This window comes from Bubalus bubalis, chromosome 1, assembly GCF_019923935.1.
Source record: "Bubalus bubalis isolate 160015118507 breed Murrah chromosome 1, NDDB_SH_1, whole genome shotgun sequence".
Classification (NCBI taxonomy): Eukaryota; Metazoa; Chordata; class Mammalia; order Artiodactyla; family Bovidae; genus Bubalus; species Bubalus bubalis.
This window is the reverse complement of record NC_059157.1, coordinates 171,528,521-171,551,996: the sequence shown is the minus strand read 5'-3', so window position 1 is coordinate 171,551,996 and position 23,476 is coordinate 171,528,521. Positions and strand designations below refer to the sequence as shown.

Below are 23,476 nucleotides of genomic sequence, written 5' to 3'. Positions count from 1 at the left end.
ACCAACAAGGGTAAGCTATCATATACTACTAACATCATGTGTACAATAATACACACATACTTATTTTATACAGATTTCATATACTATATTCTTATAAATGAATTTATAAATACAATAAATGCTATATTTATTAATAAATTATATAATTATTTTATGTTCTTATTTCATGGGAATATAAGGATAGTTTATCAAAAGTAAAGCAAAATTTCCAGAGATTTGTAAGGAATTATTTTTCACCATTTTTTTTTTTTTAATGATCATATCTAAAATGATCCCTAAATGAACAAATTCTTTAGGCACTTGAGACATAGAATCACTTTTTTTTTTAAAGTCACTCAGTTGTGTCTGCCTCTTTGTGACCCCATGGACTATACAATCCTTGGAATTCTCCAGGCCAGAATACTGGAGTGAGTAACCTTTCCCTTCTCCAGGGGATCGTCACAACCCAGAGATTGAACCCAGGTCTCCTGCATGGTAGGTGGATTCTTAACCAGCTGAGCCACCAGGGAAGTCCAAGAATACTGGAGTGGGTAGCCTATCCCCTCTCCAGCAGATCTTCCCGACCCAGGAATCGAACGAGGGTCTCCTGAATTGCAGGCGGATTCTTTACCAACTGAGCTACTAGGGAAGCCCCATAAATGTCACTATCACAATACATTAATATGCTAGTAAAGAATGCAACACAATTTTTCCATCAAAATCATTATCAGATTTAGAAATAATACAAACAAATCAAGTAATGCTTTCCAGAATAGAAAGGAAGAATTAAGGCAGTAGTTCTCTATCACAGATAGTACTGCTTTTTGAATAAGCATTTGAAAACAATAAATGACACAGGCTACAAGTACTTAGTGTCCAGGGACCAAGGATGCCAACTGTCCTGCCATATACAGGGCAGTCCTCTTTAACACACAGTTGACCCACTCAGAAAATAATTAGTACTCCTTTTGAAAAATACTGGGTTATAGTATGGTTAAAATTAATTAAATCACCACAAATATCCTAATATTTGTAAAATAAGAAGTAGAGAAAGAAGGTCTGAGTGAAAGTTAAAGAAAGAAAATATACTGGAGAGGGCATTCCTAGCAACATTGTCCCCTTAGAACTGGGCAGGCTGTTTCAGATCTAGAAAAAGCCAAGGATGAAGCAACACAAGTTCTTCTACCTCCACTGACTCCCAAACAAAGCTCCAGCTTCTTCATTTAAAGGTTCACTTTCCTGATTTCCTGACTTCTGTGTTATTTCTCCAAAAGAGACCCCGTGGCAAGATTTTAGGGCCTTCTCTGCTCTCCATAAAGGTTCCTCACGTGTATGCTAATAACTAATGCCTTAAATTCATTTCACAGGAAATAAAATTTTAGATTTTACCACTAGTGAAAATAAAATATAAGTAGCAACAGCTGGCTAAATGTGAATTAATTTCAGTCAAGTTAATTATCTAATCCATCAGTATGAACAAATGATAGATATCAGGATTATCACCTTATTTTAAAAGGGAAAAAAAAAAGAATGTCATGAACTTAAGTGCAGTTTCTAATTTTCTCCAGGGACTGTTCATCTTTAGCTGAATAGAGATGCATAACCTTTGCAAGAAGGTCATTTGTCACTTGTAACTAAAAGTTCAGGCTTTAATTATGCAAGGCTTTAAAAAACCTGTCTATTCCCAGAAGGTATACTAACCAATGTGCCACTTACAAGCTTGAACAAAATAACCCATAACAACTATTACAGATTAATAATAGGATTTCAGCTGTTTTTTTCCCCTCCCAAAGATCTGCATGAAGTTTTGAGCACAGATGCCATACTTATTTTTAAATAATACTAGAGGCAACTGTGAGAGAATTTAACCAGTGTTAAATAAAATATTTGCAATAACTTAAAGGAGGTACCAAAAATATCCTTCTAACATTTTAAAAGTTAATTCTAAATTAAACAATATGGACTATTATACTCACATGCTGGTTTTGTATTAAAGCATCAAGATTGGGTTCACATGGAATGCTGAAAACCACACGAATTCTGCCTTCTGTAATCACATCCCCTGAATCCTGAACCTTAGAGGGAAAAAAAAAAAAAATCACAATATATTTGAGTCTCTTTCATTACATTTTATTTACTTATTTTTCTACTTATTTGAACAGTGTTTATTATTTCTGCAATATAGTAAAACAAGGTGGATAGTGGAAATTTTCTTGGAACTTGTAAGTCAATGAGCTTATATTATAAATTTGAGTCACTGTACTTTGTTTTAACCAATTGTTAACCAGTCTTTTAAAAAAAAAAAAAAAAAAAAACTAACTTCAATTTGCAAGTAAGTTCAAACTACCAAAAAGTTGCAAAAATAAAAACAAGTCAAAGAACATTTACCCAGATTCACCTATTATCAGCATTCTACTAACGTTTGTGCTCTATGTGTACCTGTGTGATTCCGTACTCAGTCACTAAGTTGTGTCCAACTCTTTGTGACCCCCAAGGACTATAGCCCAACCAGGCTCCTTTGTCCATGGGATTTCCAAGGCCAGAATACTGGAGTGGGTTGCCATTTCCTTCTCCGGGGATCTTCCTGACCCAGGAATAGAAACCGGGTCTCCTGCTTGGCAGGAGGATTCTTTATTGCTGAGTCATTAGGAAGCCCCATGTGTGTATTTACATACACGTAATTATTTTTTGGAAATTTCTGAGGGTATATTATATATATCATATATGGGCTTCCCTGGTGGCTCATGTTAGGGAATCTGCCTGCAATGCAGGAGACCCTTGGATCAGGAAGATCCCCTAGAGAAGGGAATGGCAAATCACTCCAGTATTCTTGCCTGGAGAATTCCATGGACAAAGGAGCCCGCAGGATACATACAGTCCAACGTGTTGCAGAGTTGGACATAACTAAGCGACTAACACTTTCACCATGTGTGTATTTACATGTACATAATTACCTTTTGGAAATTTCTGAGAGTGTATTATATATATCGTATCTGTAACCACTAAATATTTTGGTAAATAAGAAGAAGGATATTTTATTATATTACCATAGTATAGTTATTAAGTACATAAACTTATGACAAATACTTTAATTTATTGCCTGTATATCAATTTTGTCTGTTGACCTAAAAATGACTATATTTATAGAAAACTCTTTTCTCCCTCTACCACAGGACCAAGCAAGGATCAAATACTGCATTTTGTTGTCATATCTCTTTAGCCTCCTTTAATCTAGAATTTACCCAGAGTGCCTGTCTTTTATACACTAACCTTTCAAAGAATCTATTTCATTCCTCCCTCTCCACCCTGTGTTTTAAAAAAAAGTTCTACAATTTGGCGTTTTCTAGTGCTTTTTTGTGATTAGGTTAATGTTATATATTCTCAGCCAGAAGAGTGCATAGAAAATATGTCCTTTGTAGGCTATCCTGTCTGGAGGAACAGAATATTCATCTGTCCCTCAATGATATTAATATTAATCATAAAATCAAGATGTTGCTCAACTTCTTAACTGTACAATGATAGTTTTTTGTTTTCCCTGAAACGAAATTAACAACCTATGGGGAGACATTTTCTAAGACCATGAAAATATCTTGTTCCTGGATCAAAGGCTCCCTTTAGATTTATCTTCCAATGACTGTTGCCTGATCCAACCTGAATCACAATGCGTGTTAAACGGTGGTTTTCTAACTCCCTCACTCCCTCCACAATTACTCCTTAAATAATACTAGAAGCAAAAACTCTTCCCCTCCCCATTCATTTATCTATTTCTTATCACTATGGAATCATGCATTCCTAATGATTTATAATTAACATGTACTTGATTAGTTTAGTACTTAAACAGTCCCACATTTGGCCAGTCGGAGGCTCTTCAACCTGGTTCCTGTGTTTATGTGATATGCTCTCATCACTCGTGTGAATACTTCCTTGCTTTCCCACATAACTAGAGGTTCTAGGCTCATCTTGAACTTATTCTGCCCCAGCCCTGTATTCAGGCTTTTCTTTGAGAAGCCTCATTCCTTTTATTGGGATATGGTGTTAGAGATCAAGATCAACATGTTACATGGTACCACGGTGTCTTTGCTTCCAATTCTTAAAGCAAATAGAGCCAGAAAATATATCTATGTATTGAGACATATACATTTATGCATCTACAAATATACACACAAAGATATATACACACACATGCCTATATACATACCTATAAATCTTTAAAGGTATTTTAGTAATCATGAGTCCACATTACTACCTCCAATTTTAATCTTTCCTCACAAGTTCTTCTTGCATTCTCCTGTTCTATACATGCATGTACCTCTTCTCATGTGAGAAGTGGAATTCCCCAAAACATCAACACATATATAAATTCATCATAATTTACATCTAAAATACATAATAATACATCTAAAATAATTTCAGAACTGCCTCATGCATGCTACCACAATAAATAAACCTACAAAAAAACAGATCAGAATCTGAATTCTTTTTCCATCACCTCCTGATCTCAATGTGCTCAACACTAAAAATATATAGCCAAATACTGTGCTTATAAATTAGATGAATAAATTTTTTCTTATTTTTCCCCTTCAGTATTACATTTTTACTTTACACCTAAATGAAGAGAAGTTAAATAATTGTATTAACTTGAAACCAGGAAGAATTTTAATTAGTAATAATAACAGAAACTAACCTCTCCAGTGCATCCATAGTAGGGTGTTCCCAGCATAAAGACCATACTTCTAGGAGGAAACAAGTCATCCAATGTTTTTATACTGGAGAAACGGGAGTCAAAAGCTCGGATGTCCTATGTAGAATGAAATATAAAAGTGAGTCATCATGGTCAAAATTTCTATAGATTGCATATCAAGATTTTTTTCCTATGGGATTATGACTATGTGGTCTACAAATGTCAAATGTAAAGATTTTCTACATAACAATACTAGAAATGAAATTTTATCTCCTTATATGCCAGACACTCTTCTAGGTACTTCACACATTTATTAGCTCATTTCATCCTCAAGACAACCCTCTGTAGCAAAGGCCATTACTAGACCCACTTTATAGATGAGGAAACTAAAGCATGGAAAGAGGCGATCTTGTCTTAGGTTATATAGCTAAGAAAGAAACTCAGTCGGTGCTCTTACTCACTATGCTACACTATCTCCCCAAAATTACATTATTGCTACATGCTTTAAAAAACTTGATCCCCTCACAACATCTAAGATCACAAACACAATAGCAATAAATTTACTAATTTATTTAAAGCAAGATTTTTTTAAGGATAAAAATAAATAAATACAAAAGACAAGTTTCCTAGACATACCCAGAATGAGTGTCTGAGCATGTTATACTCCTTTTAAAGACCATAGTATCTTGCAAATTACATTAAATAACAATATCAATTACATATTGCTGCGTATTAATATGATTTAATCTTTTCTTTATACAGTGTACAACAGTGTACATTAAGATAGGATGGAGACCTGATGGAGACTTACTTTGACAATGGTTTGATAAACAAATGGAAGAACTTGTTTTGACCACTGTTTCTCTAGACGGACTTCTCCATTTTGATTTATTTGATATTTACGACCTGTGAGTAACTGACCATATACAACTGCAGATGTTTCGTTTATTATTATTCCTTTTCTTCTCAGGTAGCTCAAAGAAAAAATAAAAAAGAAACAAAGTTGTGCACAAGTGTATATACATTCTATAATGATAATCAACATCAAACCACCAACTCATAATCAAATCCATAAATAAATTTTAAATAAATATGCTAGCAGTTCTGAGTACCTAATAAGACTTTTTACACTATTCTGTGGCTACCCTTCCCAAAGTCTGTAAGATTAAATAAGAATTTAGAGAGTTATAAGAAACTCCCACATTTCATACCCACTAGGCTGGCTATATCAAAAAGCAGCAAAAACAAGAATGGTGGAAAGGATATGGAGAAACTGAAACACTTGTACACTGCTGATGGGAATGTAAAATGGTGCACCCACTGTGGAAAACAGTTTTGACAGTTCCTCAGAAAGTTAAACACAGAAGTGCTAAACAGCCCAGCAATTTCACTTTTAGGTATATAACCAAAGAACTGGAAACAAGTCATCAAATAAATATTTATAGACCAATGCTCATAGCAGTGCTATTCACAATAGCAAAAAGGTGGAAAGAAACCATATGTCCACCAACAGATGAACGCATAAACAAAAGGTGACACATACATACAATGAAATATTTGCCCATAAAAAGAAGTACTGATATACTACAATGTGTATGAACCCCCTAAACATGCTATGTGAAATCAGCCAGATAGAAAATGTCACATATTATGTGATTCCATTTGTATGAAATATCCAGAACAGGTGAATCTAAAAAGACAGCAAATAGAGACTGACAGAGAGGCATTCAGTGGGCCTTTTCAGTCTAAACCAGGGGTTGGCAAGCTATGGTCATGGGCCAAATTCAGACTGCTTCCTGTTGTTGTAAGTAAATTTTGTTCAAACAGTCATTCATTTATTTAATGTCAATGGCTGCTTTTGTGATACAACAACAGAGCTGAGTAGTTGTAACAAAAACCATAAAATCCACAAAACCTAAAGTATTTACTCTCCAGCCTTTACAGAAAGTTTGCTGATCCTTTCTCAGCTTGATTTTTTTAGCTCACTGATTCAGTCTTCAGTATGCCCATATTAATACTTAGGACATCTAGTGAATTAATTATAAAAATCACAATTTTAATTTTTGTATACATGCTTATACTTAAATATATGTATTATATATATACCTAAATATATTATATAATATGTATATATTGTAGTTACCTACATAGTATGTAGTTTAATAACATTACTATATATATATTTTTATAGCAAAATTTAAATTATGGTGAAAAAGCCAGATGTGTTCCCTATCCTTATGGAGCATACTATCCATGAAAAGAATCATTAGAGTAATCATACTCATAAATCTATTAATTCTATTTATGTGCTATAAAATAAAATTCAGAATAATGTGAGCTATGACAAGGGTATCTAACTTACACTGCTGCTGCTGCTAAGTCATGTCAGTCATGTCCGACTCTGTGCGACCCCATAGACAGAAGCCCACCAGGTTCCCCCGTCCCTGGGATTCTCCAGGCAAGAACACTGGAGTGGGTTGCCATTTCCTTCTCCAATGCAGGAAAGTGAAGAGTGAAAAGGAAGTCACTCAGTCGTGTCCGACTCTTAGCGACCCCATGGACTGCAGCCTACCAGGCTCCTCCGTCCATGGGATTTTCCAGGCAAGAGTACTGGAGTGGGGTGCCATTGCCTTGGGAGGCAAAAAATGCTCTACTTTTCCCTCTAACAGCTATGTTTATCTCCTTTTACGCTGGATAGCTTTTCATGGTAGTTTAAAAATTTTTCCTGTTTAATAATTTTAGAATATTATGGCCTGATATTAGCTCCTAAATTACAGAAGAGATATCTTCTTGAGTTCTTATTTATCAATAGATGCTATTACAGTTTAAACAAGAGGACTGATGGATGTACATTTATAACAACACTTTATGTGCCACTGCCAGTTTCTATTACTCTATCTTGATTTAAGGAATTCCAGTGTTTGGATGAAAAAAGAGAGGTACTGTTAGAGTGGGATCATGGGACACAAAGCATCCTGAAAATCCAGGGTTATCTTCTTTGTTCATTAGTTGGTATAGAACTTGCATTTCTGAATTCAGGGGCATAAGGGGTTTGGATATAGGGAGACAGAAGCGTAGGGAGGAGGGAAGGGTGAAAAACAAAGGAGAGTATTCCATCTTATTCTTATTACTTACATGTGGCCAAGAAATTCAAGACCTTATGGTTAGTAAAATGAATGCTGAAATTCAGGCAACTTATTAACTGTGTATTCCTAGGGTAAGTGATTATGTCTTTCCTTCCTTCCTTTCTTTTTCAGTACGTCATGAAGTATTTTACTGACAAACTGGACAAGGTTCTAACTGCTTTTAATTAGGTTTTATTTTAAATTAGAACTCATTACTTTTTTAATATATAAAATGAAGATGTGACCACAGTGTTAAGTGAAAAATCAGTTAAAAAATAAGTACATTAGACCAGCACATTCTAGTTCAATGACATTAAATACTATTTATAATACTCACTATTCTGAAATTCCTTGTACTTCTTTTGTCCAATTACATTGTTCTTTGTCTCCAAGATGGACCACTTTAGATGGTGGTGCAGTTCTTCCCAAATAAAGCTTCTGTGTTCCTGGAGGTTCTTCCAAGTAAAACCTTGAAAATTAAAATAAAAATTAAATTACCCCCAAATTTGTGGTTTAACATAGAGTTCCAGTAGTGTGAGTCTTTAGAGTAAAAAAATTTCTACATGGTATAATAGAAAAAAAAAAAAAACAAAAAAAAACCTCCTTTTTTAAAACTGTAAAAGGAATTTCAGAACAAGGACTTGTAAAATATTTTAATCAAAATTTAAAAACAAACAGTATTCTGTCTCTTTAAGAAATTAAAATAAATACATAATACAAATTTTTAAAGAATTAATAATCTCAAATTCAATACAGTATTTTTGCTGAAAAAAAGTTTAACTTGATCCTAATCAAGCCACCATACTTAACTCCCAGTTTACAGGAAATATGTGGAATGGAGGACCAATTTAAATGACACTAATAGGAAACAACTACATAAATTCAGAATTCTACAAAATAACTGACCTGAACTCTAAGAAAAAAAGGCAGGGAAGTAAGTTTAGCTAGGTCTTAGAACATAAAATTAATATACAGGATCAATTATATTTCTGTATACTAGCAGGGGAAACGGAACCTTAAAATATAATACCATCTATTGTGGTTGTTTAGTTGCTAAGTCATGTCCGACTCTTTTGTGACCCCATAGACTGCAGCCTGACAGGATCCTCTGTCCATGGAACTCTTCAGGCAAGAATATTGGAATGGGTAGCCATTCCCTTCTCTAGGGTATCGTCCTGACCCAGGGATTGAACCCACATCTCCTGCACTGTAGGCGCATTCTTTATCACCGATCCATCTGGGAAGCCCAATACCATTTATAGTTGCTTCAAAAATTTTAAATACTTATGTAGGTATAAATCCACTCCAGTGTTCTTGCCTGGAGAATACCAGGGACGGGGGAGCCTCATCGGCTGCCATCTATGGGGTCGCACAGAGTCGGACATGACTGAAGCGACTTAGCAGCAGGTATAAATCTAACAAAATATGCACAGGTTCAGTATGCTGAAAAAACAAAATAGCGATAAAAGAAGTCAAAGATTAAAATTAATGGAGCGATAAAAGGAGATCCATTTGGATCAGAAAATTCAACAAAGATGTCAAATCTCCCCAAATTATGTTTAATAAAATTTCTATCGAAATCTATCAAGGATTTTTTATAGATATTAAAAAAATTCGAAAATATATATGGAAAGGCAAAGGACCAAAAATATCTTAAATAATTTTGAAAGATAAAAAAATGGTGGAAGGAGTCCTCTACCTAAGGTTAAGACTCACTACATAGCTACAGTAACAACACAATGTGGTGCTGGCATAAAAAACAGACACAGAGACAAATGGAACAAAATGGAGAACCCACAACGCAGATCCATACAAATATGCTCAACTTATTTTTGACAAAGATGTAGAAGCAACCTAATGGAGGAAGGAGAGTTTTTTCAACAAACAGTGCTAGAGCAAGCAATTCAATATTCATAGGTAAATATATGAAACTTGACCTCATACCTTATATAAAAATCAATTCAAAATAGATCATGGATTTAAGTGCAAAAGGAGGGTTAGGTGAAGAGTGCTTAGACCAAAAGCATGATCCATTAAAAAACAACAACAACAACTAATAAAAAACTAAACTTCAACAAAAAGGCAGGGGAAGTGAATTCTGGTGATTAAAAAGGAATCCTCAAGATTCATATTAGGGTTGACTTCTCACCAACAAAATTAAATGACAAGACAAACTGAGATATATTTGCAGAGATCTGAGGTTTCTAATTCTAAACATATGTGGGAGAAAAACAACACAAAACATTTTTTGGATAAGTAATAATTCAGAAAGCATTAACATCCTTACATTTTCTCTGGAAAAAAAATTACTTTAGGAAGTTTTAAACATGAAAAAAGAATAAGACGTCAGATCAAGTTTATATGATATAAACATAAAAGATGTCAAAGAATAGATTGTCTAAATACTCACTGATAAAATGATTGTGAAATTTAATAAAGTGTTAAGAAATTATCTTTAGAATAGAAGATATATGTTTTAAAAATTACATATTATTTAAATGAAACCTGGGAAGGGTATGGAAAAGGTAAAGTTACATATGCTATTCAGTCTTGTCAGAAATAAATATATTTGCTAACAATGACAACTGGTAGAAAAGAATTAGGATATGGAAACTTTCAAGCTATTAAAAGGAAAAGAAGGCAAAAGGGTAAAAATAATATATGCATCTAAAATATATGCATCTCAAGGGATGTACAATAAAATGTCAACAGTGGTTGAACTTGAAGGGTGTGATTAGAGAACTTTCATTTCCACTAGAGAGTGTAAATATTTTACAAATTCTATATCAGTTAAAATGTATGAATGCTGCTACTGCTGCTAAGTCACTTCAGTCGTGTCCAACTCTGTGCGACCCTATGGACAGCAGCCCACCAGGTTCCTCTGTCCACAGGATTCTCTAGGCAAGAATGCTGGAGTGGGTTGCCATTTCCTTCTTCAAAATGTATGAATAAAAGCCATCAAATAGCAAAGCATATATACACTTTAAAAATTACAAATAAAATCTTACTTAGTTTCTCCATCTGATACACCAACAACTCTAGCTTCTTCAAGATGAGGCCAATTAACAAAGACAGACTTCCCAAGCACTGATGAAGCTATATTTTCTACACTCTTAAAATAAAAGCAGAAAAGTTCATTACTGTTTTAGGTCCAAGAGAAAATTTTACAGAGGCAAAATTAAATAATTAAAACTGGCTTGTGTTTATAACTGTGTACTTGAAATCTATAAAACCCCACCTTAGTAATTAAAATATAAAAATATTTGATCACTCAAGCCAATTATTCCCTGCTAGTAACTGCTCTTCACTACTTTATTTCAACTTAATTATTCTATCCAGTCAAATTTTGCTTTTTAAATTTCTCTTCTCTAAGTTGTGCCTTTATTGCTAACTACTCTTTTTTTTTTCTTTCTAGGATTTCTGTTCCTTTAGATTTTTGGTTTTTTCCCCTTTCCTTAAAAAAAAAAAAAGTTTTAAGTTGTTTTTACCTATCTGCCTTTTTTTACTCTTTATAATTTATTATGAATCTGTGGAAGTTTACCAACATAACCTTCCCCTCTGCCAATCTCTTATTAGACGGGAACTATGACCAACTTAAGTACTTTTCAACAGTATAAACATCCTCCTCATGCCTCCTCCTCATTTCTTCAACAGCATTGGCAGTTATTAGTGAAGTACAGCCCACTGATTTTAATCCTAAATGAGATTACTTGGTGAGAAAACAGATTTCAGTAAATTCAAACAAAAGAACACTGACCTATAACGTGAGTATTACTGCTCACGATATAGCCAACATTAACAGAAATAATGTTCACCAAGAAACTCAGGTTTTTAGTTCTGCTTCTAACTAGCTGAGCCAATGTCTGCTTTTCAATCTCCTTAATTTAATTTTTTTTAATTTGTAAAATTAATGAGCTGGATTAGTTGCTTTACAAAATTCCATCCAGTAGTAAAATTCTATGATTCTATTATTCTCATGATTATCTGTTTATTTTTCTCATTGGAACTGAAAAAAGTGAAAAGAACAGCACAGATGTCTAGAAAAGAGCTATTATTCATTATTGTATATCAGATAGACAGCAAAAAAAAGAATCTAAGAAATGTGATTTCGTTTGTGATTGGTATGATTAAATAAGAACACTAGACTTATCTCAAGTTAGAAACCACAGGTTCAAAATTGGTTTCTATTTCTTTTCAGCTACAGAGTGTTAAGCAAATCCTTTAATCCCACTGAGTCTCAGTTTTATGAGAAGCTGTAACATCTACCTCACAATATTCATTTAAGGATAAAATAATATACACAAAAACCTTTGTAAACTATAAAATGCTGTACAATCAGCTTTTTGTATCCATGGGTTCCACATCTGCAGACTCAACCAACCTCTAATGGAGAATACTTTGGGGAAAAAAAAAAAACTTCAGAAAGTTTCAAAAAGCAAAACTTGAATTTGCCAAATGTTGGCAACTATTTACATAGCATACAAATTGTATTTACAATTATATAAGCAATAAAGATGATTTAAAGTGTAAGGGAGGATATATGCAGGTCATATGCAAACATTACAGCTTTTTTTTTTGGGGGGGGGGGCACATGGATGTAGCTGCTCCGCAGGCATGTGGGATGTTCCCGTATCAGGGACTGAACCCATTTTCTCCTGCATTGGCTAGCAGATTCTTTACCACTGAGCCACCAGGGAAGCTACAACACCATTTTATAAAAGAGACTTGAGCATCCACTGGATTTTAGGATCAACCGAGAGTCCTGGAATCAATGCCCCATGGATACCAACTGATTACTGTATAAATATTCTGTATGAAAAATATCTTAAGTAAAAATTCTTAAAAGGAAACATTACTACTATTGATTAGACAACTTTGTAGTAGAAACTGAAGTTGAAATATAAATTTTCATCCCCTTTTTATTATGCTTGATCATTATAAGCAAATATTTCTTTAATAATTAGAGATGACTATTTTTAGACTTTGGGAGGTAACTTTATTGTATTTATTATATGAAGACATTTCTTACTGTGAACATATAAAAGAATGACTATTCTGATAAAACAAGTTTCAACATTATTAGAACTAGGCTCCCTTATACTTTTCCTTTCTATATATCTAATTTCATTTTCCCACACTTCCCTTCATTTGGAGGAAAAGTTATCCTACTTGCCCAGATGAATCCTTTCACTTAAGCCCTACAGGAAATCCCTTATTTCTTCACATCCCTTCCCTCCACGGTGACTTTAAGACCTCCGTTGTTCTTCAGCTCTATTGCTCTGCTTAATAAGCTCTACTGTTCTGCTTAATAAGCTCTACTGTTCTGCTCTGCTTAACAAACTGCCTCTTCTTTACCTACAGCTATGTTTCCAGCCTTTTTTTCAATGAGAAACTTCTGAACTAAGGGGTTAAGCTCTGCTTCCTTTACTTTCCATCTAACTAGTCGCAGACTAGTACTCAGGAACTGGACTTCCGACTCCAATAACCTACTGGAATGGAATTCTCAAAGTCCAACAATGGTGACCAAAGGACCTAGTTTAATTCACTAGGTCTAATTCACAGACCTAGTTTTCACTGTTCTTGAACTGCATGTACCATCTGCTCGTGCTTTTGTGATACTACTTAACTTGGGAATCATTCTCTTTCTTCTCTGAGCACTCTCACTTTTACTGGCTCCTTTTCTACCCTTTATACCTGTGAGTATTTCTTTACAATGGGGCCTTGAACCCTCAGAATTCCCTTTTTTCAGGGAAGTCAGCCCCAAGGCCCCAGCCATCACTTCCCTGCTCACGACCTGCATATCCCTATTGCCCTCCAAGCCTCAGCTCTACGTATTCAACTGAGTATAATCATCTTTCTTGACTGAAGTTTTTATTCTGAACTACAGAACACAAAAAACAATTGGACTAGGGATTTTACTAATTCTCCTAAGGATGATACATAACTAGTACTATTCCAAATGCATAAAAACTAATTTAATTTTTATAAGCAAATGGATGACTTAGCACATTAGGGCTTAAATCTCTTGTGGAACCCTGCTAAGAAAGGCTGACAGGGCAGCTCCAGATAAATGTTTTAGAACCAACTTAAAATTCTATTATTGATCATTTATCCCTTCAAACAAGTGCCTCTCCCATTTTAACTTCTTTATTCCAATAAATTTTTCAATTGATTAGTCTGATATTTAGAGTCAGTCATATTTAATATTTTCTTTTTCTTTTCATCCCCTATTTTTGAACAAATGATGGAACTTGTGAATTTAGTCTTGTTCATCTAGATCTATTACCACTTTCACAGTTTATGTCTTTATTATCTAAGGCTTCTATAACCACAACCTCAACTTACAGGCTTTTCCATTTTCTTCCATTTCTCTTTTATGCAATTTAGTCTATTATGCTGCTACCAAATTAATTTTTATGAAAATACCAATTTCAAGATAACAGTCACAAAAAAATAAGTCCAAACTCCTTAGCCTGGTATTCAAGGTCCTCCATAATCTGGCCTCAATCTGTTTTGTCAACCTTATCTTCTACTATTTCCCAACACAAGTCCTCTGCTTCAGTCAGGTTTATCTATTCCTTCTCCTCAAATACATCACATTTACTCTAAAAAAAGAAAAAGTATTAAAAATTTCAGAATACAGAAAGGTTAAAAAGATAATGTGCTAATATCACACTTACTTTTCACTGTAATTCCCAGCTCATGTTATTTTTTTCAACTGGCATACCCTTCCCCTCCTTTTTCCTCTTTGTGATAATCTTTCTGTTAGTACCCTGCTTAAGTCTATTCCTATCTACAGACCTGTACTTAACCTAAATTCACACGGCTCATCTTTTCAAAATTCCTCCAGCATTTTTTAGCTCATTATGTCACAATTATACACATCCTTTAATCTGTGTAAATGTTTCTTTACTCTATCCTTATTTCCTGTGAATTTCTGGAGTTCCTACATGTTATACTACTTTGGCAAACACACTGCAGCTAGAACACTTTTATGTATAATATACAGTAAAGAAAATACTTACAAGTTCATCTGACTCAGCATTTACTAAGATTTCCAACATCATGTTTTCTCCACGACTGCTTTGCTGGAATACTTGAACCCCACTTTTCTTTAAAAAAAACTTTAAAAGAATTTGTAGAATTTAATTTTTAATTATTTTTCCATAATTACTTCACTTTCAATAAAGTAAAAAATTTCTGAACTAAATAGCCACTGACTTTGTGTTTGATGTGTTTCAAAGTAGGAAATCCACAGAAATATAATGCCTTCTGGTCAACCTTGGTTATGTTGTTCTTGCTTATATCTATACGCCAAGCATCTAATGATATTATTTTATACCTAGAAAATAAATCAAGGTATTTGATTTAAAATTCATACATTACAAGCAATCATAGTTTTTCAGCATCCCTTCAGTATTTTGCAAGAGTTACCCTTGCTTTTAAACAGGAGAATAACAATTTGTCCTTTAAGAAAAAGAAAATATAAAGCAGCAGATTCTCTGTTGTTACTAATTTAGACACAACCACGACTGTAACATACTGAGTGGAAATTTTCCCATTTATTTAAAAATACATATAATATATACATATATGCATAAATATTACAAATCTCTACATCTTCCATTTTCCAAAACCCAGAATGGAAAATAAACACTTTATAATGTCTATTTCATCTTTCCCTTTGCTTTAAGAAAAGGAAAAATTGTAATGGAGAGACATTTACTTTATCTGCAACTCAACTTCCATCTGGGTATTACTGCAGGGAAGATGAGAAAAGAGAAAAAACAAGGAAAACATTTTAATGAAGAAGAGAAAGAAGAAATGGACTGAAATGGATTTGAGGCAAGAAAAGAGAGGAGCTCTTTTATTTCTTGCTTTTCTTCTTTCCTGTTGGGTGGTTAGGGAATGTAAAAGGTAAAGTCATAGCATGTCAAATAATGCTGGGAGTAGACACTGGCAATGAAAATAAAAATTCACACATTTCTTGAGGAAGAGAAGAGATATACACCATGGGATGCCAGGGGCAGTAGGGTGGGGAATAACTTTAATAGAAGAGAGAAACAGAGTAGCAGAATTGGACCAAAGCAGAGAACTACAGAAACAACTGAGACAGACAGAGAAAATTCCTTGGAAAGTTGGATGTAATTCATTATCAGTTGCTTACATGTCATAAATTATCTGTTAATTCTCGAAATAGATATTTAAAAGCTTTGTAAAAGTTAATTTTATTATCTTATTTTTTGCACTCTCTGTTTTTGAAGAATTACCACACATTACCTTGCACAGCATCGCTCTACGGGAGGGAACTTTTCTGGCCATGGAGAGGGGTAGGTGAACTCTGTGTCGCTGTCAAACCAGCACATTAAACACTCACTATGTTGATTTCTTTTTCTCTCTTCTTTTTTGAGGGAGTGGTTACATGTCTCCATGGCTTCTAACAACCGCTTCTGAATATAAGATTGAAGAGAGAGGTCATTAACATAAAAATTCTGTAATCCTAACACATAGAATGAATCTTTTCCCTCAAAAAACAAAATTACTATTTGTGTTCTTAAAAAGAAAAAATCATAATAATAGAATTCTTTTCAATTTAATTACATGAAAAACTGATGTGCTATTCTTGTTTCTAAGGGCCCTAGAATATTTTTTGTCACTACAAATTCCTCTGAAAATATTACTCCAAGAACAACCACTAAAGTGTGGATAAGAACAGCAGATAATCAAAATTTAAATATGAATTTATCACAATTCACTGGCTCCTTAATCTCTCACATTGCAAATGTGCATTAATATATAAATATTCATCTTTATGATTATCTTTTATATTTAATGCAATTCCAATGAAAATCACAATGGTTTAAAATATATTTTTCAAAGGAAAAATGATGTTAGTGTTCATACTGGAAGAATAAAGGTTGAACTGAAAAGTTATCAAGAACTTGTCTTACAAGATCCTATCACTTTTTATAAAATCACCTATAAGCAAAACACTTAAGTACTGACACAACAAAAGACCCACAGATGAGAAGAAAAAGATAAATAGTTAAAAAACAAATTCAAATATATGTCAAACATAGTATTTCAGACACTTAAAATAATGTTTTTGTCCAGCTGGGAAAGAAAGCACATATATATTTCAATATCATACTATATATAAAATAAGTAGTAATAAGACAACAAAGTATTATAAGAAAATCTAGGAAAGTATTGATAATTTGTAGTGAAAAATTCTCAAGTAAGGCAGAAAAAAGCCTAGCCACTTTAAGAAAAAAGACATTTTTAACAAAAGAAAATGTATGTGATAAAAGAGGTCATGAACAAATCAACAGGTAAATGCCACACTGGGAAAAAATATTCCTAACATACAAAGAGTTTCTCGAAATCAAAAAAAGAAAATGAGGGAAAGGATATAAACAATTTATAAAAGGGAAAATGCAAAAGACAAACACACATAAAAATATATCAAGTTAGGGAGCAGGTAAAAATAACTTGAATAATAATAAAATGGCATTCTTTATCATCAGTAGACTGGACAAAATTAAACAATAACATTCAGGACTAGAAAAGCAGAGAAGTAGGTACTCTCAAGTATTGATGGTGTGAATTAGACCAGTCTTTTTGAAAAAGAATTAATTAAAACAAAAACCATACACTCCCATTAATCAAGCATTTCTGCTTTGGGGATTCTACCTTATAAAAATAAAACTACCAATACATAAGAATATATTAACAAACAAAAAGAATACATAAATGCATAAGTACTTTTATCATAGCATTGTGTACAATAGCAAAAACATGAAGAATTGTAAGAATTTGCAAAATCAGTATGGTGTGTTCCCATGTACTTTTTACCCAATGATAACATCCTACATAGAGCCACAGTACATTATCAAAACTAGGAAATTGACACTGGTACACCATGACTACAGACTTACTCAGATTTCAGTGTGCTTAGTCGTTCAGTTGTGTCTGACTCTTAGGGACCCTATGGACTGTAGCCTGCCAGGTTCCTCTGTCCATGAGGATTCTTCAGTCAAGAATACTGGAGGGGTTGCTATGCCCTCCACCAGGGGATCTTCCCAACCCAGGGATCGAACCCAGGACACCTGCATTGCAGGTGGATTCTTTACTGTCTGAGCCACCAGAGAAGCTCCAGATTTCACTAGTTTTTATATGTAAATACCGAATAGGAAAAGCAGTACGTCAAGGCTGTATATTGTCACCCTGCTTAGTTAACTTATATGCAGAGTACATCATGAGAAATGCTGGGCTGGAAGAAGCACAAGCTGGAAATCAAGATTGCCGGGAGAAATATCAATAACCTCAGATATGTAGATGACACCATCCTTAGGGCAGAAAGTGAAGAGGAACTAAAGAGCCTCTTGATGAAAGTAAAAGAGGAGAGTGAAATAGTTGGCTTAAAGCTCAACATTCAGAAAACGAAGATCATGGCATCTGGTCCCATCACTTCATGGGAAATAGATGGGGAAACAGTGGACACAGTGTCAGACTTTATTTTTTGGGGCTCCAAAATCACTGCAGATGGTGACTGCAGCCATGAAATTAAAAGACACTTACTCCTTGGAAGGAAAGTTATGACCAACCTAGATAGCATATTCAAAAGCAGAGACATTACTTTGCCAACAAAAGCCTGTCTAGTTAAGGCTATGGTTTTTCCAGTAGTCATGTATGGATGTGAGAGTTGGACTGTGAAGAAGGCTGAGCACTGAAGAATTGATGCTTTTGAACTGTGGTGTTCGAGAAGAGTCTTGAGAGTCCCTTGGACTACAAGGAGGTCCAACCAGTCTATTCTAAAGGAGATCAGCCCTGGGATTTCTTTGGAAGGAATGATGCTAAAGCTGAAACTCCAGTCCTTTGGCCACCTCATGCGAAGAGTTGACTCACTGGAAAAGACTCTGATGCTGGGAGGGGTTGGGGGCAGGAGGAGAAGGGGACGACAGAGGATGAGATGACTGGATGGCATCACGGACTCAATGGACGTGAGTTTGAGTGAACTCTGGGAGATGGTGATGGACAGGGAGGCCTGGCATGCTGCGATTCATGGGGTTGCAAAGAGCCGGACATGACTGAGCGACTGAACTGAACTGTGTATATACAACAGTATGGAATTCTTATCATACATGCAGATTCACGTGTGTGCGCTCAGTTGCTGAGTGGTTTCCGACTCTTTGCGACCCCTATGGACTGTAGCCTGCTAGGGTCCTTGTCCACAGGGTATTCTTCAGGCAAGAATAATGGAGTGGGTTGCCATGCCCTCCTCCAGGGGATCTTTTCAACTCAGGGATCGAACCCAGGTTTCCTGCATTGTAGGCGGATTCTTTACCATCTGAGCCACTAGGGAAACTTCATGTAACCACCCCTAACTAAGACTGGAATACAGGACTGTCACATCATTGCAAAGAAACTCCTTCGCATTATCCCTTTATAGTCACACCCTATCCCCCAATGACCTGTTTTATAATAATTTCATCATTTCAAATATATTACATAAATGGAACCATATAAAACCTTCTAAGATTGACTTTTTCAGTCAAATGAACTTTTTCCCATCCTTTGTTTATATAAGTAGTTCTTTTTATTGCTGAGTAATATGCCATTATATGAATGTACTACAGGTTTTTTTTAATCCATTCACTCATTGAAAGATATCTGAATTTTTTTCCAGTTTGGAGTTATCACAAATAACTTGCTCTGGACAATAATGTACAGGTTTTTGCCCACATTTATAGCCAGCTGTTTCAGTACCAATTGTTAAAAAGCTTTTCATTACCTATTGAATAGCTCTGATGTCTTAATTGAAAATTTAACTGGACAAGTATAGATCTAGGTTGTTTGGCTCTATTCTGTTTCACTGATCTATGTCTATTATGATGTAGGAAACATACTGCCTTGATTACTTTAGCCTAATGATAAATCATGAAATCAGATAATGAAAGTCTTTCAGTATTGTTCTTCTTACAGATTGTTTTGGCTACTCTGCTGCTGCTATGTCGCTTCAGTCGTGTCCAACTCTGTGCGACCCCATAGACGTCTGGCAGCCCACCAGGCTCCCCCGTCCCTGGGATTCTCCAGGCAAGAACACTGGAGTGGGTTGCCATTTCCTTCTCCAATGCATGAAAGTGAAAAGTGAACGTGAAGTCGCTCAGTTGTGTCCGACTCCTAGCGACCCCATGGACTGCAGCCTACCAGGCTCCTCCATCCATGGGATTTTCCAGGCAAGAGTACTGGAGTGGGGTGCCATTGCCTTCTCCGTTGGCTACTCTAGATACTTTGTAATTTCATCCAAACTTTAAAACTGGATTTTTGATAATCTATACAAACATTTGCTGCATTTTTGCTGAGACTATGTTGAGCCCAAAGATCAATATGCAAAGAGGTTATTTCTTATCAATATCAAATCTTCTATTCCTTGAACATGGTATATTCTTCCATTTATTTACGTCTCCATATCGCAACACTATTTGTAGTTTTCACAGTGCATGCTGTTAAATTTATAAATGTGTATTTTATATTTCTTAATGCTACTGAAAGTAAAAGTCTTTTTATTTAAAAAATTTATATTTTCCAATTTTTTGTTGCTAGTATATATAAAAACAATTGAATTTTGTATAGATTTTATCTTTTGTGACCTTGCTAAATTTACTTATTGTTAACAGTATCTTTTTGAAGATTCCTTAGAATTTTCTATTTTTGTAGTAATGTTATGTGCATATAAAAACAATTTTTCTTCTTCCTTTCTAATCTACATGCCTTTATTTCTTTCCCTTGACTTAATACAGTGGACTCCTAGTACAGTATTAGAGAGAACTGATTAGAATAAACATCCTTGTCTTAAACTTGATTTTACGAAGAAAACGTTCAAAATTTTACTATTAAGTATACTGTTAACAGTGCATATGTGTGTGCTAAATCACTTCGGTTGTGTCAGACTCTTTGTGAACCTATGGACTGTAGCCCATCAGGTTCCTCTCTCCATGGGTTTTTTAAACACACACTTTATTTGGTTTTGACTTCCCTGGTGGGTCAGACAGTAAAAGCGTCTGCCTACAATGAGGGAGACCAGGGTTTGATCCCTGGGTCGCGAAGATTTCCTGGGAAAGGAAATACTCTTGCCTGGAAAATCCCATGGATGGAGGAGCCTGGTAGGCCACAGTCCATGGGGTCGCAAAGAGTTGGACACGACTAAGCGACTTCACTTATTTGGTTGAGGAAGTTCCCTCTTATTTCTAGTAGTTGAGCATTTCTATTAAAATTGGATGTTGAATACTCAAACATGGTAAATCACATTGAAAACCAACACTATATTTCTAAAATAAATCTCATTTGGGTATGAGTATTATCCTTCTATATTATTGATCCCATCTGGCTTGACTGTGTTAAAAGTTTTCCATCTACTTTAGGAGGGATATTATCAAGTAATTTTCTTTTCTTATAGTATTATTGACTATTATGCTGGCCTAATATAATATATTGGGAAGTGATTATTCCTCTTCTATGTTCTCAAACTTTGTATAAAATTTGTATTATTTCTTTCATGAATGCTTACTAGAATTCACAAATCAAGACATCTGAGCCTAGAATTTTTCTCTGAGACGATTTTAAATTATGAACTAAATGTCTTTAAAAGATATAGGATTACTTAGATTTTTATGTTTTTTTTCCTGTCAGTTTGTCTGAATCATGTTTAAGGACCTGTGTTCATTTCATTTAGGTTGTTAAATTTGTTGGCATAAAATTGCTTACAATATGTCTTATCAATTTTAAAAGTAACTATAGGATTTATAGGACACCTCTTCTTTCACTCTAAATTTATGTGTTCTCCCCTGGTGCTCTAGTTTTTTAAGCCTTTTTTGATCTGTCTTCCTAGGATTTATCAATTTCATTAATCTTTCAAGAGAATCAACTTTTGGTTTCATTGATTTTTCTCTATTGTTTGTTCATTTTCCATGGATTTCTGCTCCTGTCTTTTTGTTTTCTTCATTCTGCTTAGTTTAGATTTAAATTGCTCTTGTCTTTCTAGCTTCTTATGATAGGAAGTTTAATTTACTTCAAAATATTTTCTTGTTTAGTATAAGCACCTAGAACCTTAAGTTTCTCTTTTAGGTCTTGCTTTAACTTTATCACACAGATTATGATATGTGTTCTCATTATCATTCAGATAAAACATTTCAAATATTCCTTTAAATTTCTTTAATATATGGATTATTTAGAAGTGTGTTATTTGATTTCAAAATTTTTATAAATTTTCAGAGATCTGTTGCTGATTTTTAACTTAATTCTGTGTGGTCAGAGAACATTCACATTATGATTTCACCCTTTTAAATTTATTCAGACATTTTTATGCCTTACCAAATAATCTTGGTGAACAGTCTTTCACTTAAAAATGTGTATTCCTTAGTTGCTGGGGATACTGTCCTACAAATATTAATAAGGTTAAGTAGGTTTATAGTGTTATTTAAGTCTTTGATCTTTGGTAATACTCTCTGTTCTGAAGCCTACTTGGTCTAATATTAGTAAAGCAATGCCAGCTTCCTTATAATTAGCATACACAGAAGTTTTGATGCACAGAACGAAGATGAGAGTAGTTAAAATTCATTAACACAAATGGTGATTAAAATCCATTGCTCATTCATTTATGTGAAGTAATCTCTAATTAAAATACAAGTGTATATATAACCATTTCATGCACTGACCTCATCAATAAAAGGTATTAGTACCACAGCTTCCCATTCCTGTTGTTTCCCATTTAGGTCAGTCTTAAAATCAGGTGGATAATATTCTATAATTGGCGAATCGTCACTGGTCATCAAATGCTGTGAAAACATAAAACAGTATAATAGAAATGTAAGAACTAATATCAATGTAACTTTTTGTTAATATATTTATAATATTTGTTTACCTATTACAATTTAAAATTTCTAAGCAAAGCAAAAGTAAATTTTCACATTTTAGGTATGTTACAGTATACTTATTATATTTTGATTTTCAAATATGAGACTTCTAATTTCACTGCCACTCATCAGTTTCTCATTCCACTAAGCTAATTATATAGCCAAACTATCCTTACTCTGAATTTTATTATTTCTGTCTTCTATAGTCTTTTCACTCTACAAGGCTCATCTAAATTGTTTTTCCATTCAGATTTCAGTTCATTTCACACACTCCATTTTTAACCTTAGACAATTTATTTTCATGTCATAATCAAAGAGTCGGACACGACTGAGCAACTGAACTGAACTGAACTGAACATAATCAACTGATTTTATTAAGTTATATAACTGTCATCTAAGATAATTTAAAAAGAAAAAAAAAATCCTAAAATACAAGAATCTCTTTACCACCAACAACAAAGATAGAAAGCCCAATAAGACATGTTTTTAGTTAGAGATTTTATAACAGAAGTAGATAAAGAAACCTAAAGATATCCTCTAGGAAATGAATATAGAAGAACATGACATAAAAAATTTTAAAGAAATAAAAGCATATTTCTCAGGGTAATATTCAAAATAAAATAATCAGTTGTCATGGGTACAGAAGAATCAAAACATATGTGGCTACAAAAACCTGCATGGCTATATTAGTCCAGAGTGGTTGAGTATCAATTCTTAATGTATTGAAGGTAGGAAAAAAAGCATCAAAGAAACTAAAGGAAGGAAGGCCATGGGCC

The 23,476-nt window shown here is 34.1% G+C and overlaps 1 protein-coding gene across 5 annotated transcripts in view; it reads right to left on the bottom strand.

The window, feature by feature from the left end:
• Positions 1 to 23,476, bottom strand: part of XRN1 (5'-3' exoribonuclease 1) — a 115,633-nt gene that overhangs the window by 56,023 nt on the left and 36,134 nt on the right. For all 5 annotated transcript variants that reach the window (XM_006078011.4, XM_006078010.4, XM_006078009.4 and 2 more), the window contains 9 exons: positions 22,503 to 22,622; positions 16,066 to 16,235; positions 15,007 to 15,127; positions 14,811 to 14,909; positions 10,794 to 10,897; positions 8,123 to 8,254; positions 5,472 to 5,634; positions 4,664 to 4,777; positions 1,956 to 2,054 (listed from right to left, as the gene is read on the bottom strand). In XM_006078011.4, coding sequence (XP_006078073.1) covers positions 1,956 to 2,054; positions 4,664 to 4,777; positions 5,472 to 5,634; positions 8,123 to 8,254; positions 10,794 to 10,897; positions 14,811 to 14,909; positions 15,007 to 15,127; positions 16,066 to 16,235; positions 22,503 to 22,622 — 1,122 coding nt within the window. The remainder of the gene's footprint in view (positions 1 to 1,955; positions 2,055 to 4,663; positions 4,778 to 5,471; positions 5,635 to 8,122; positions 8,255 to 10,793; positions 10,898 to 14,810; positions 14,910 to 15,006; positions 15,128 to 16,065; positions 16,236 to 22,502; positions 22,623 to 23,476) is intronic.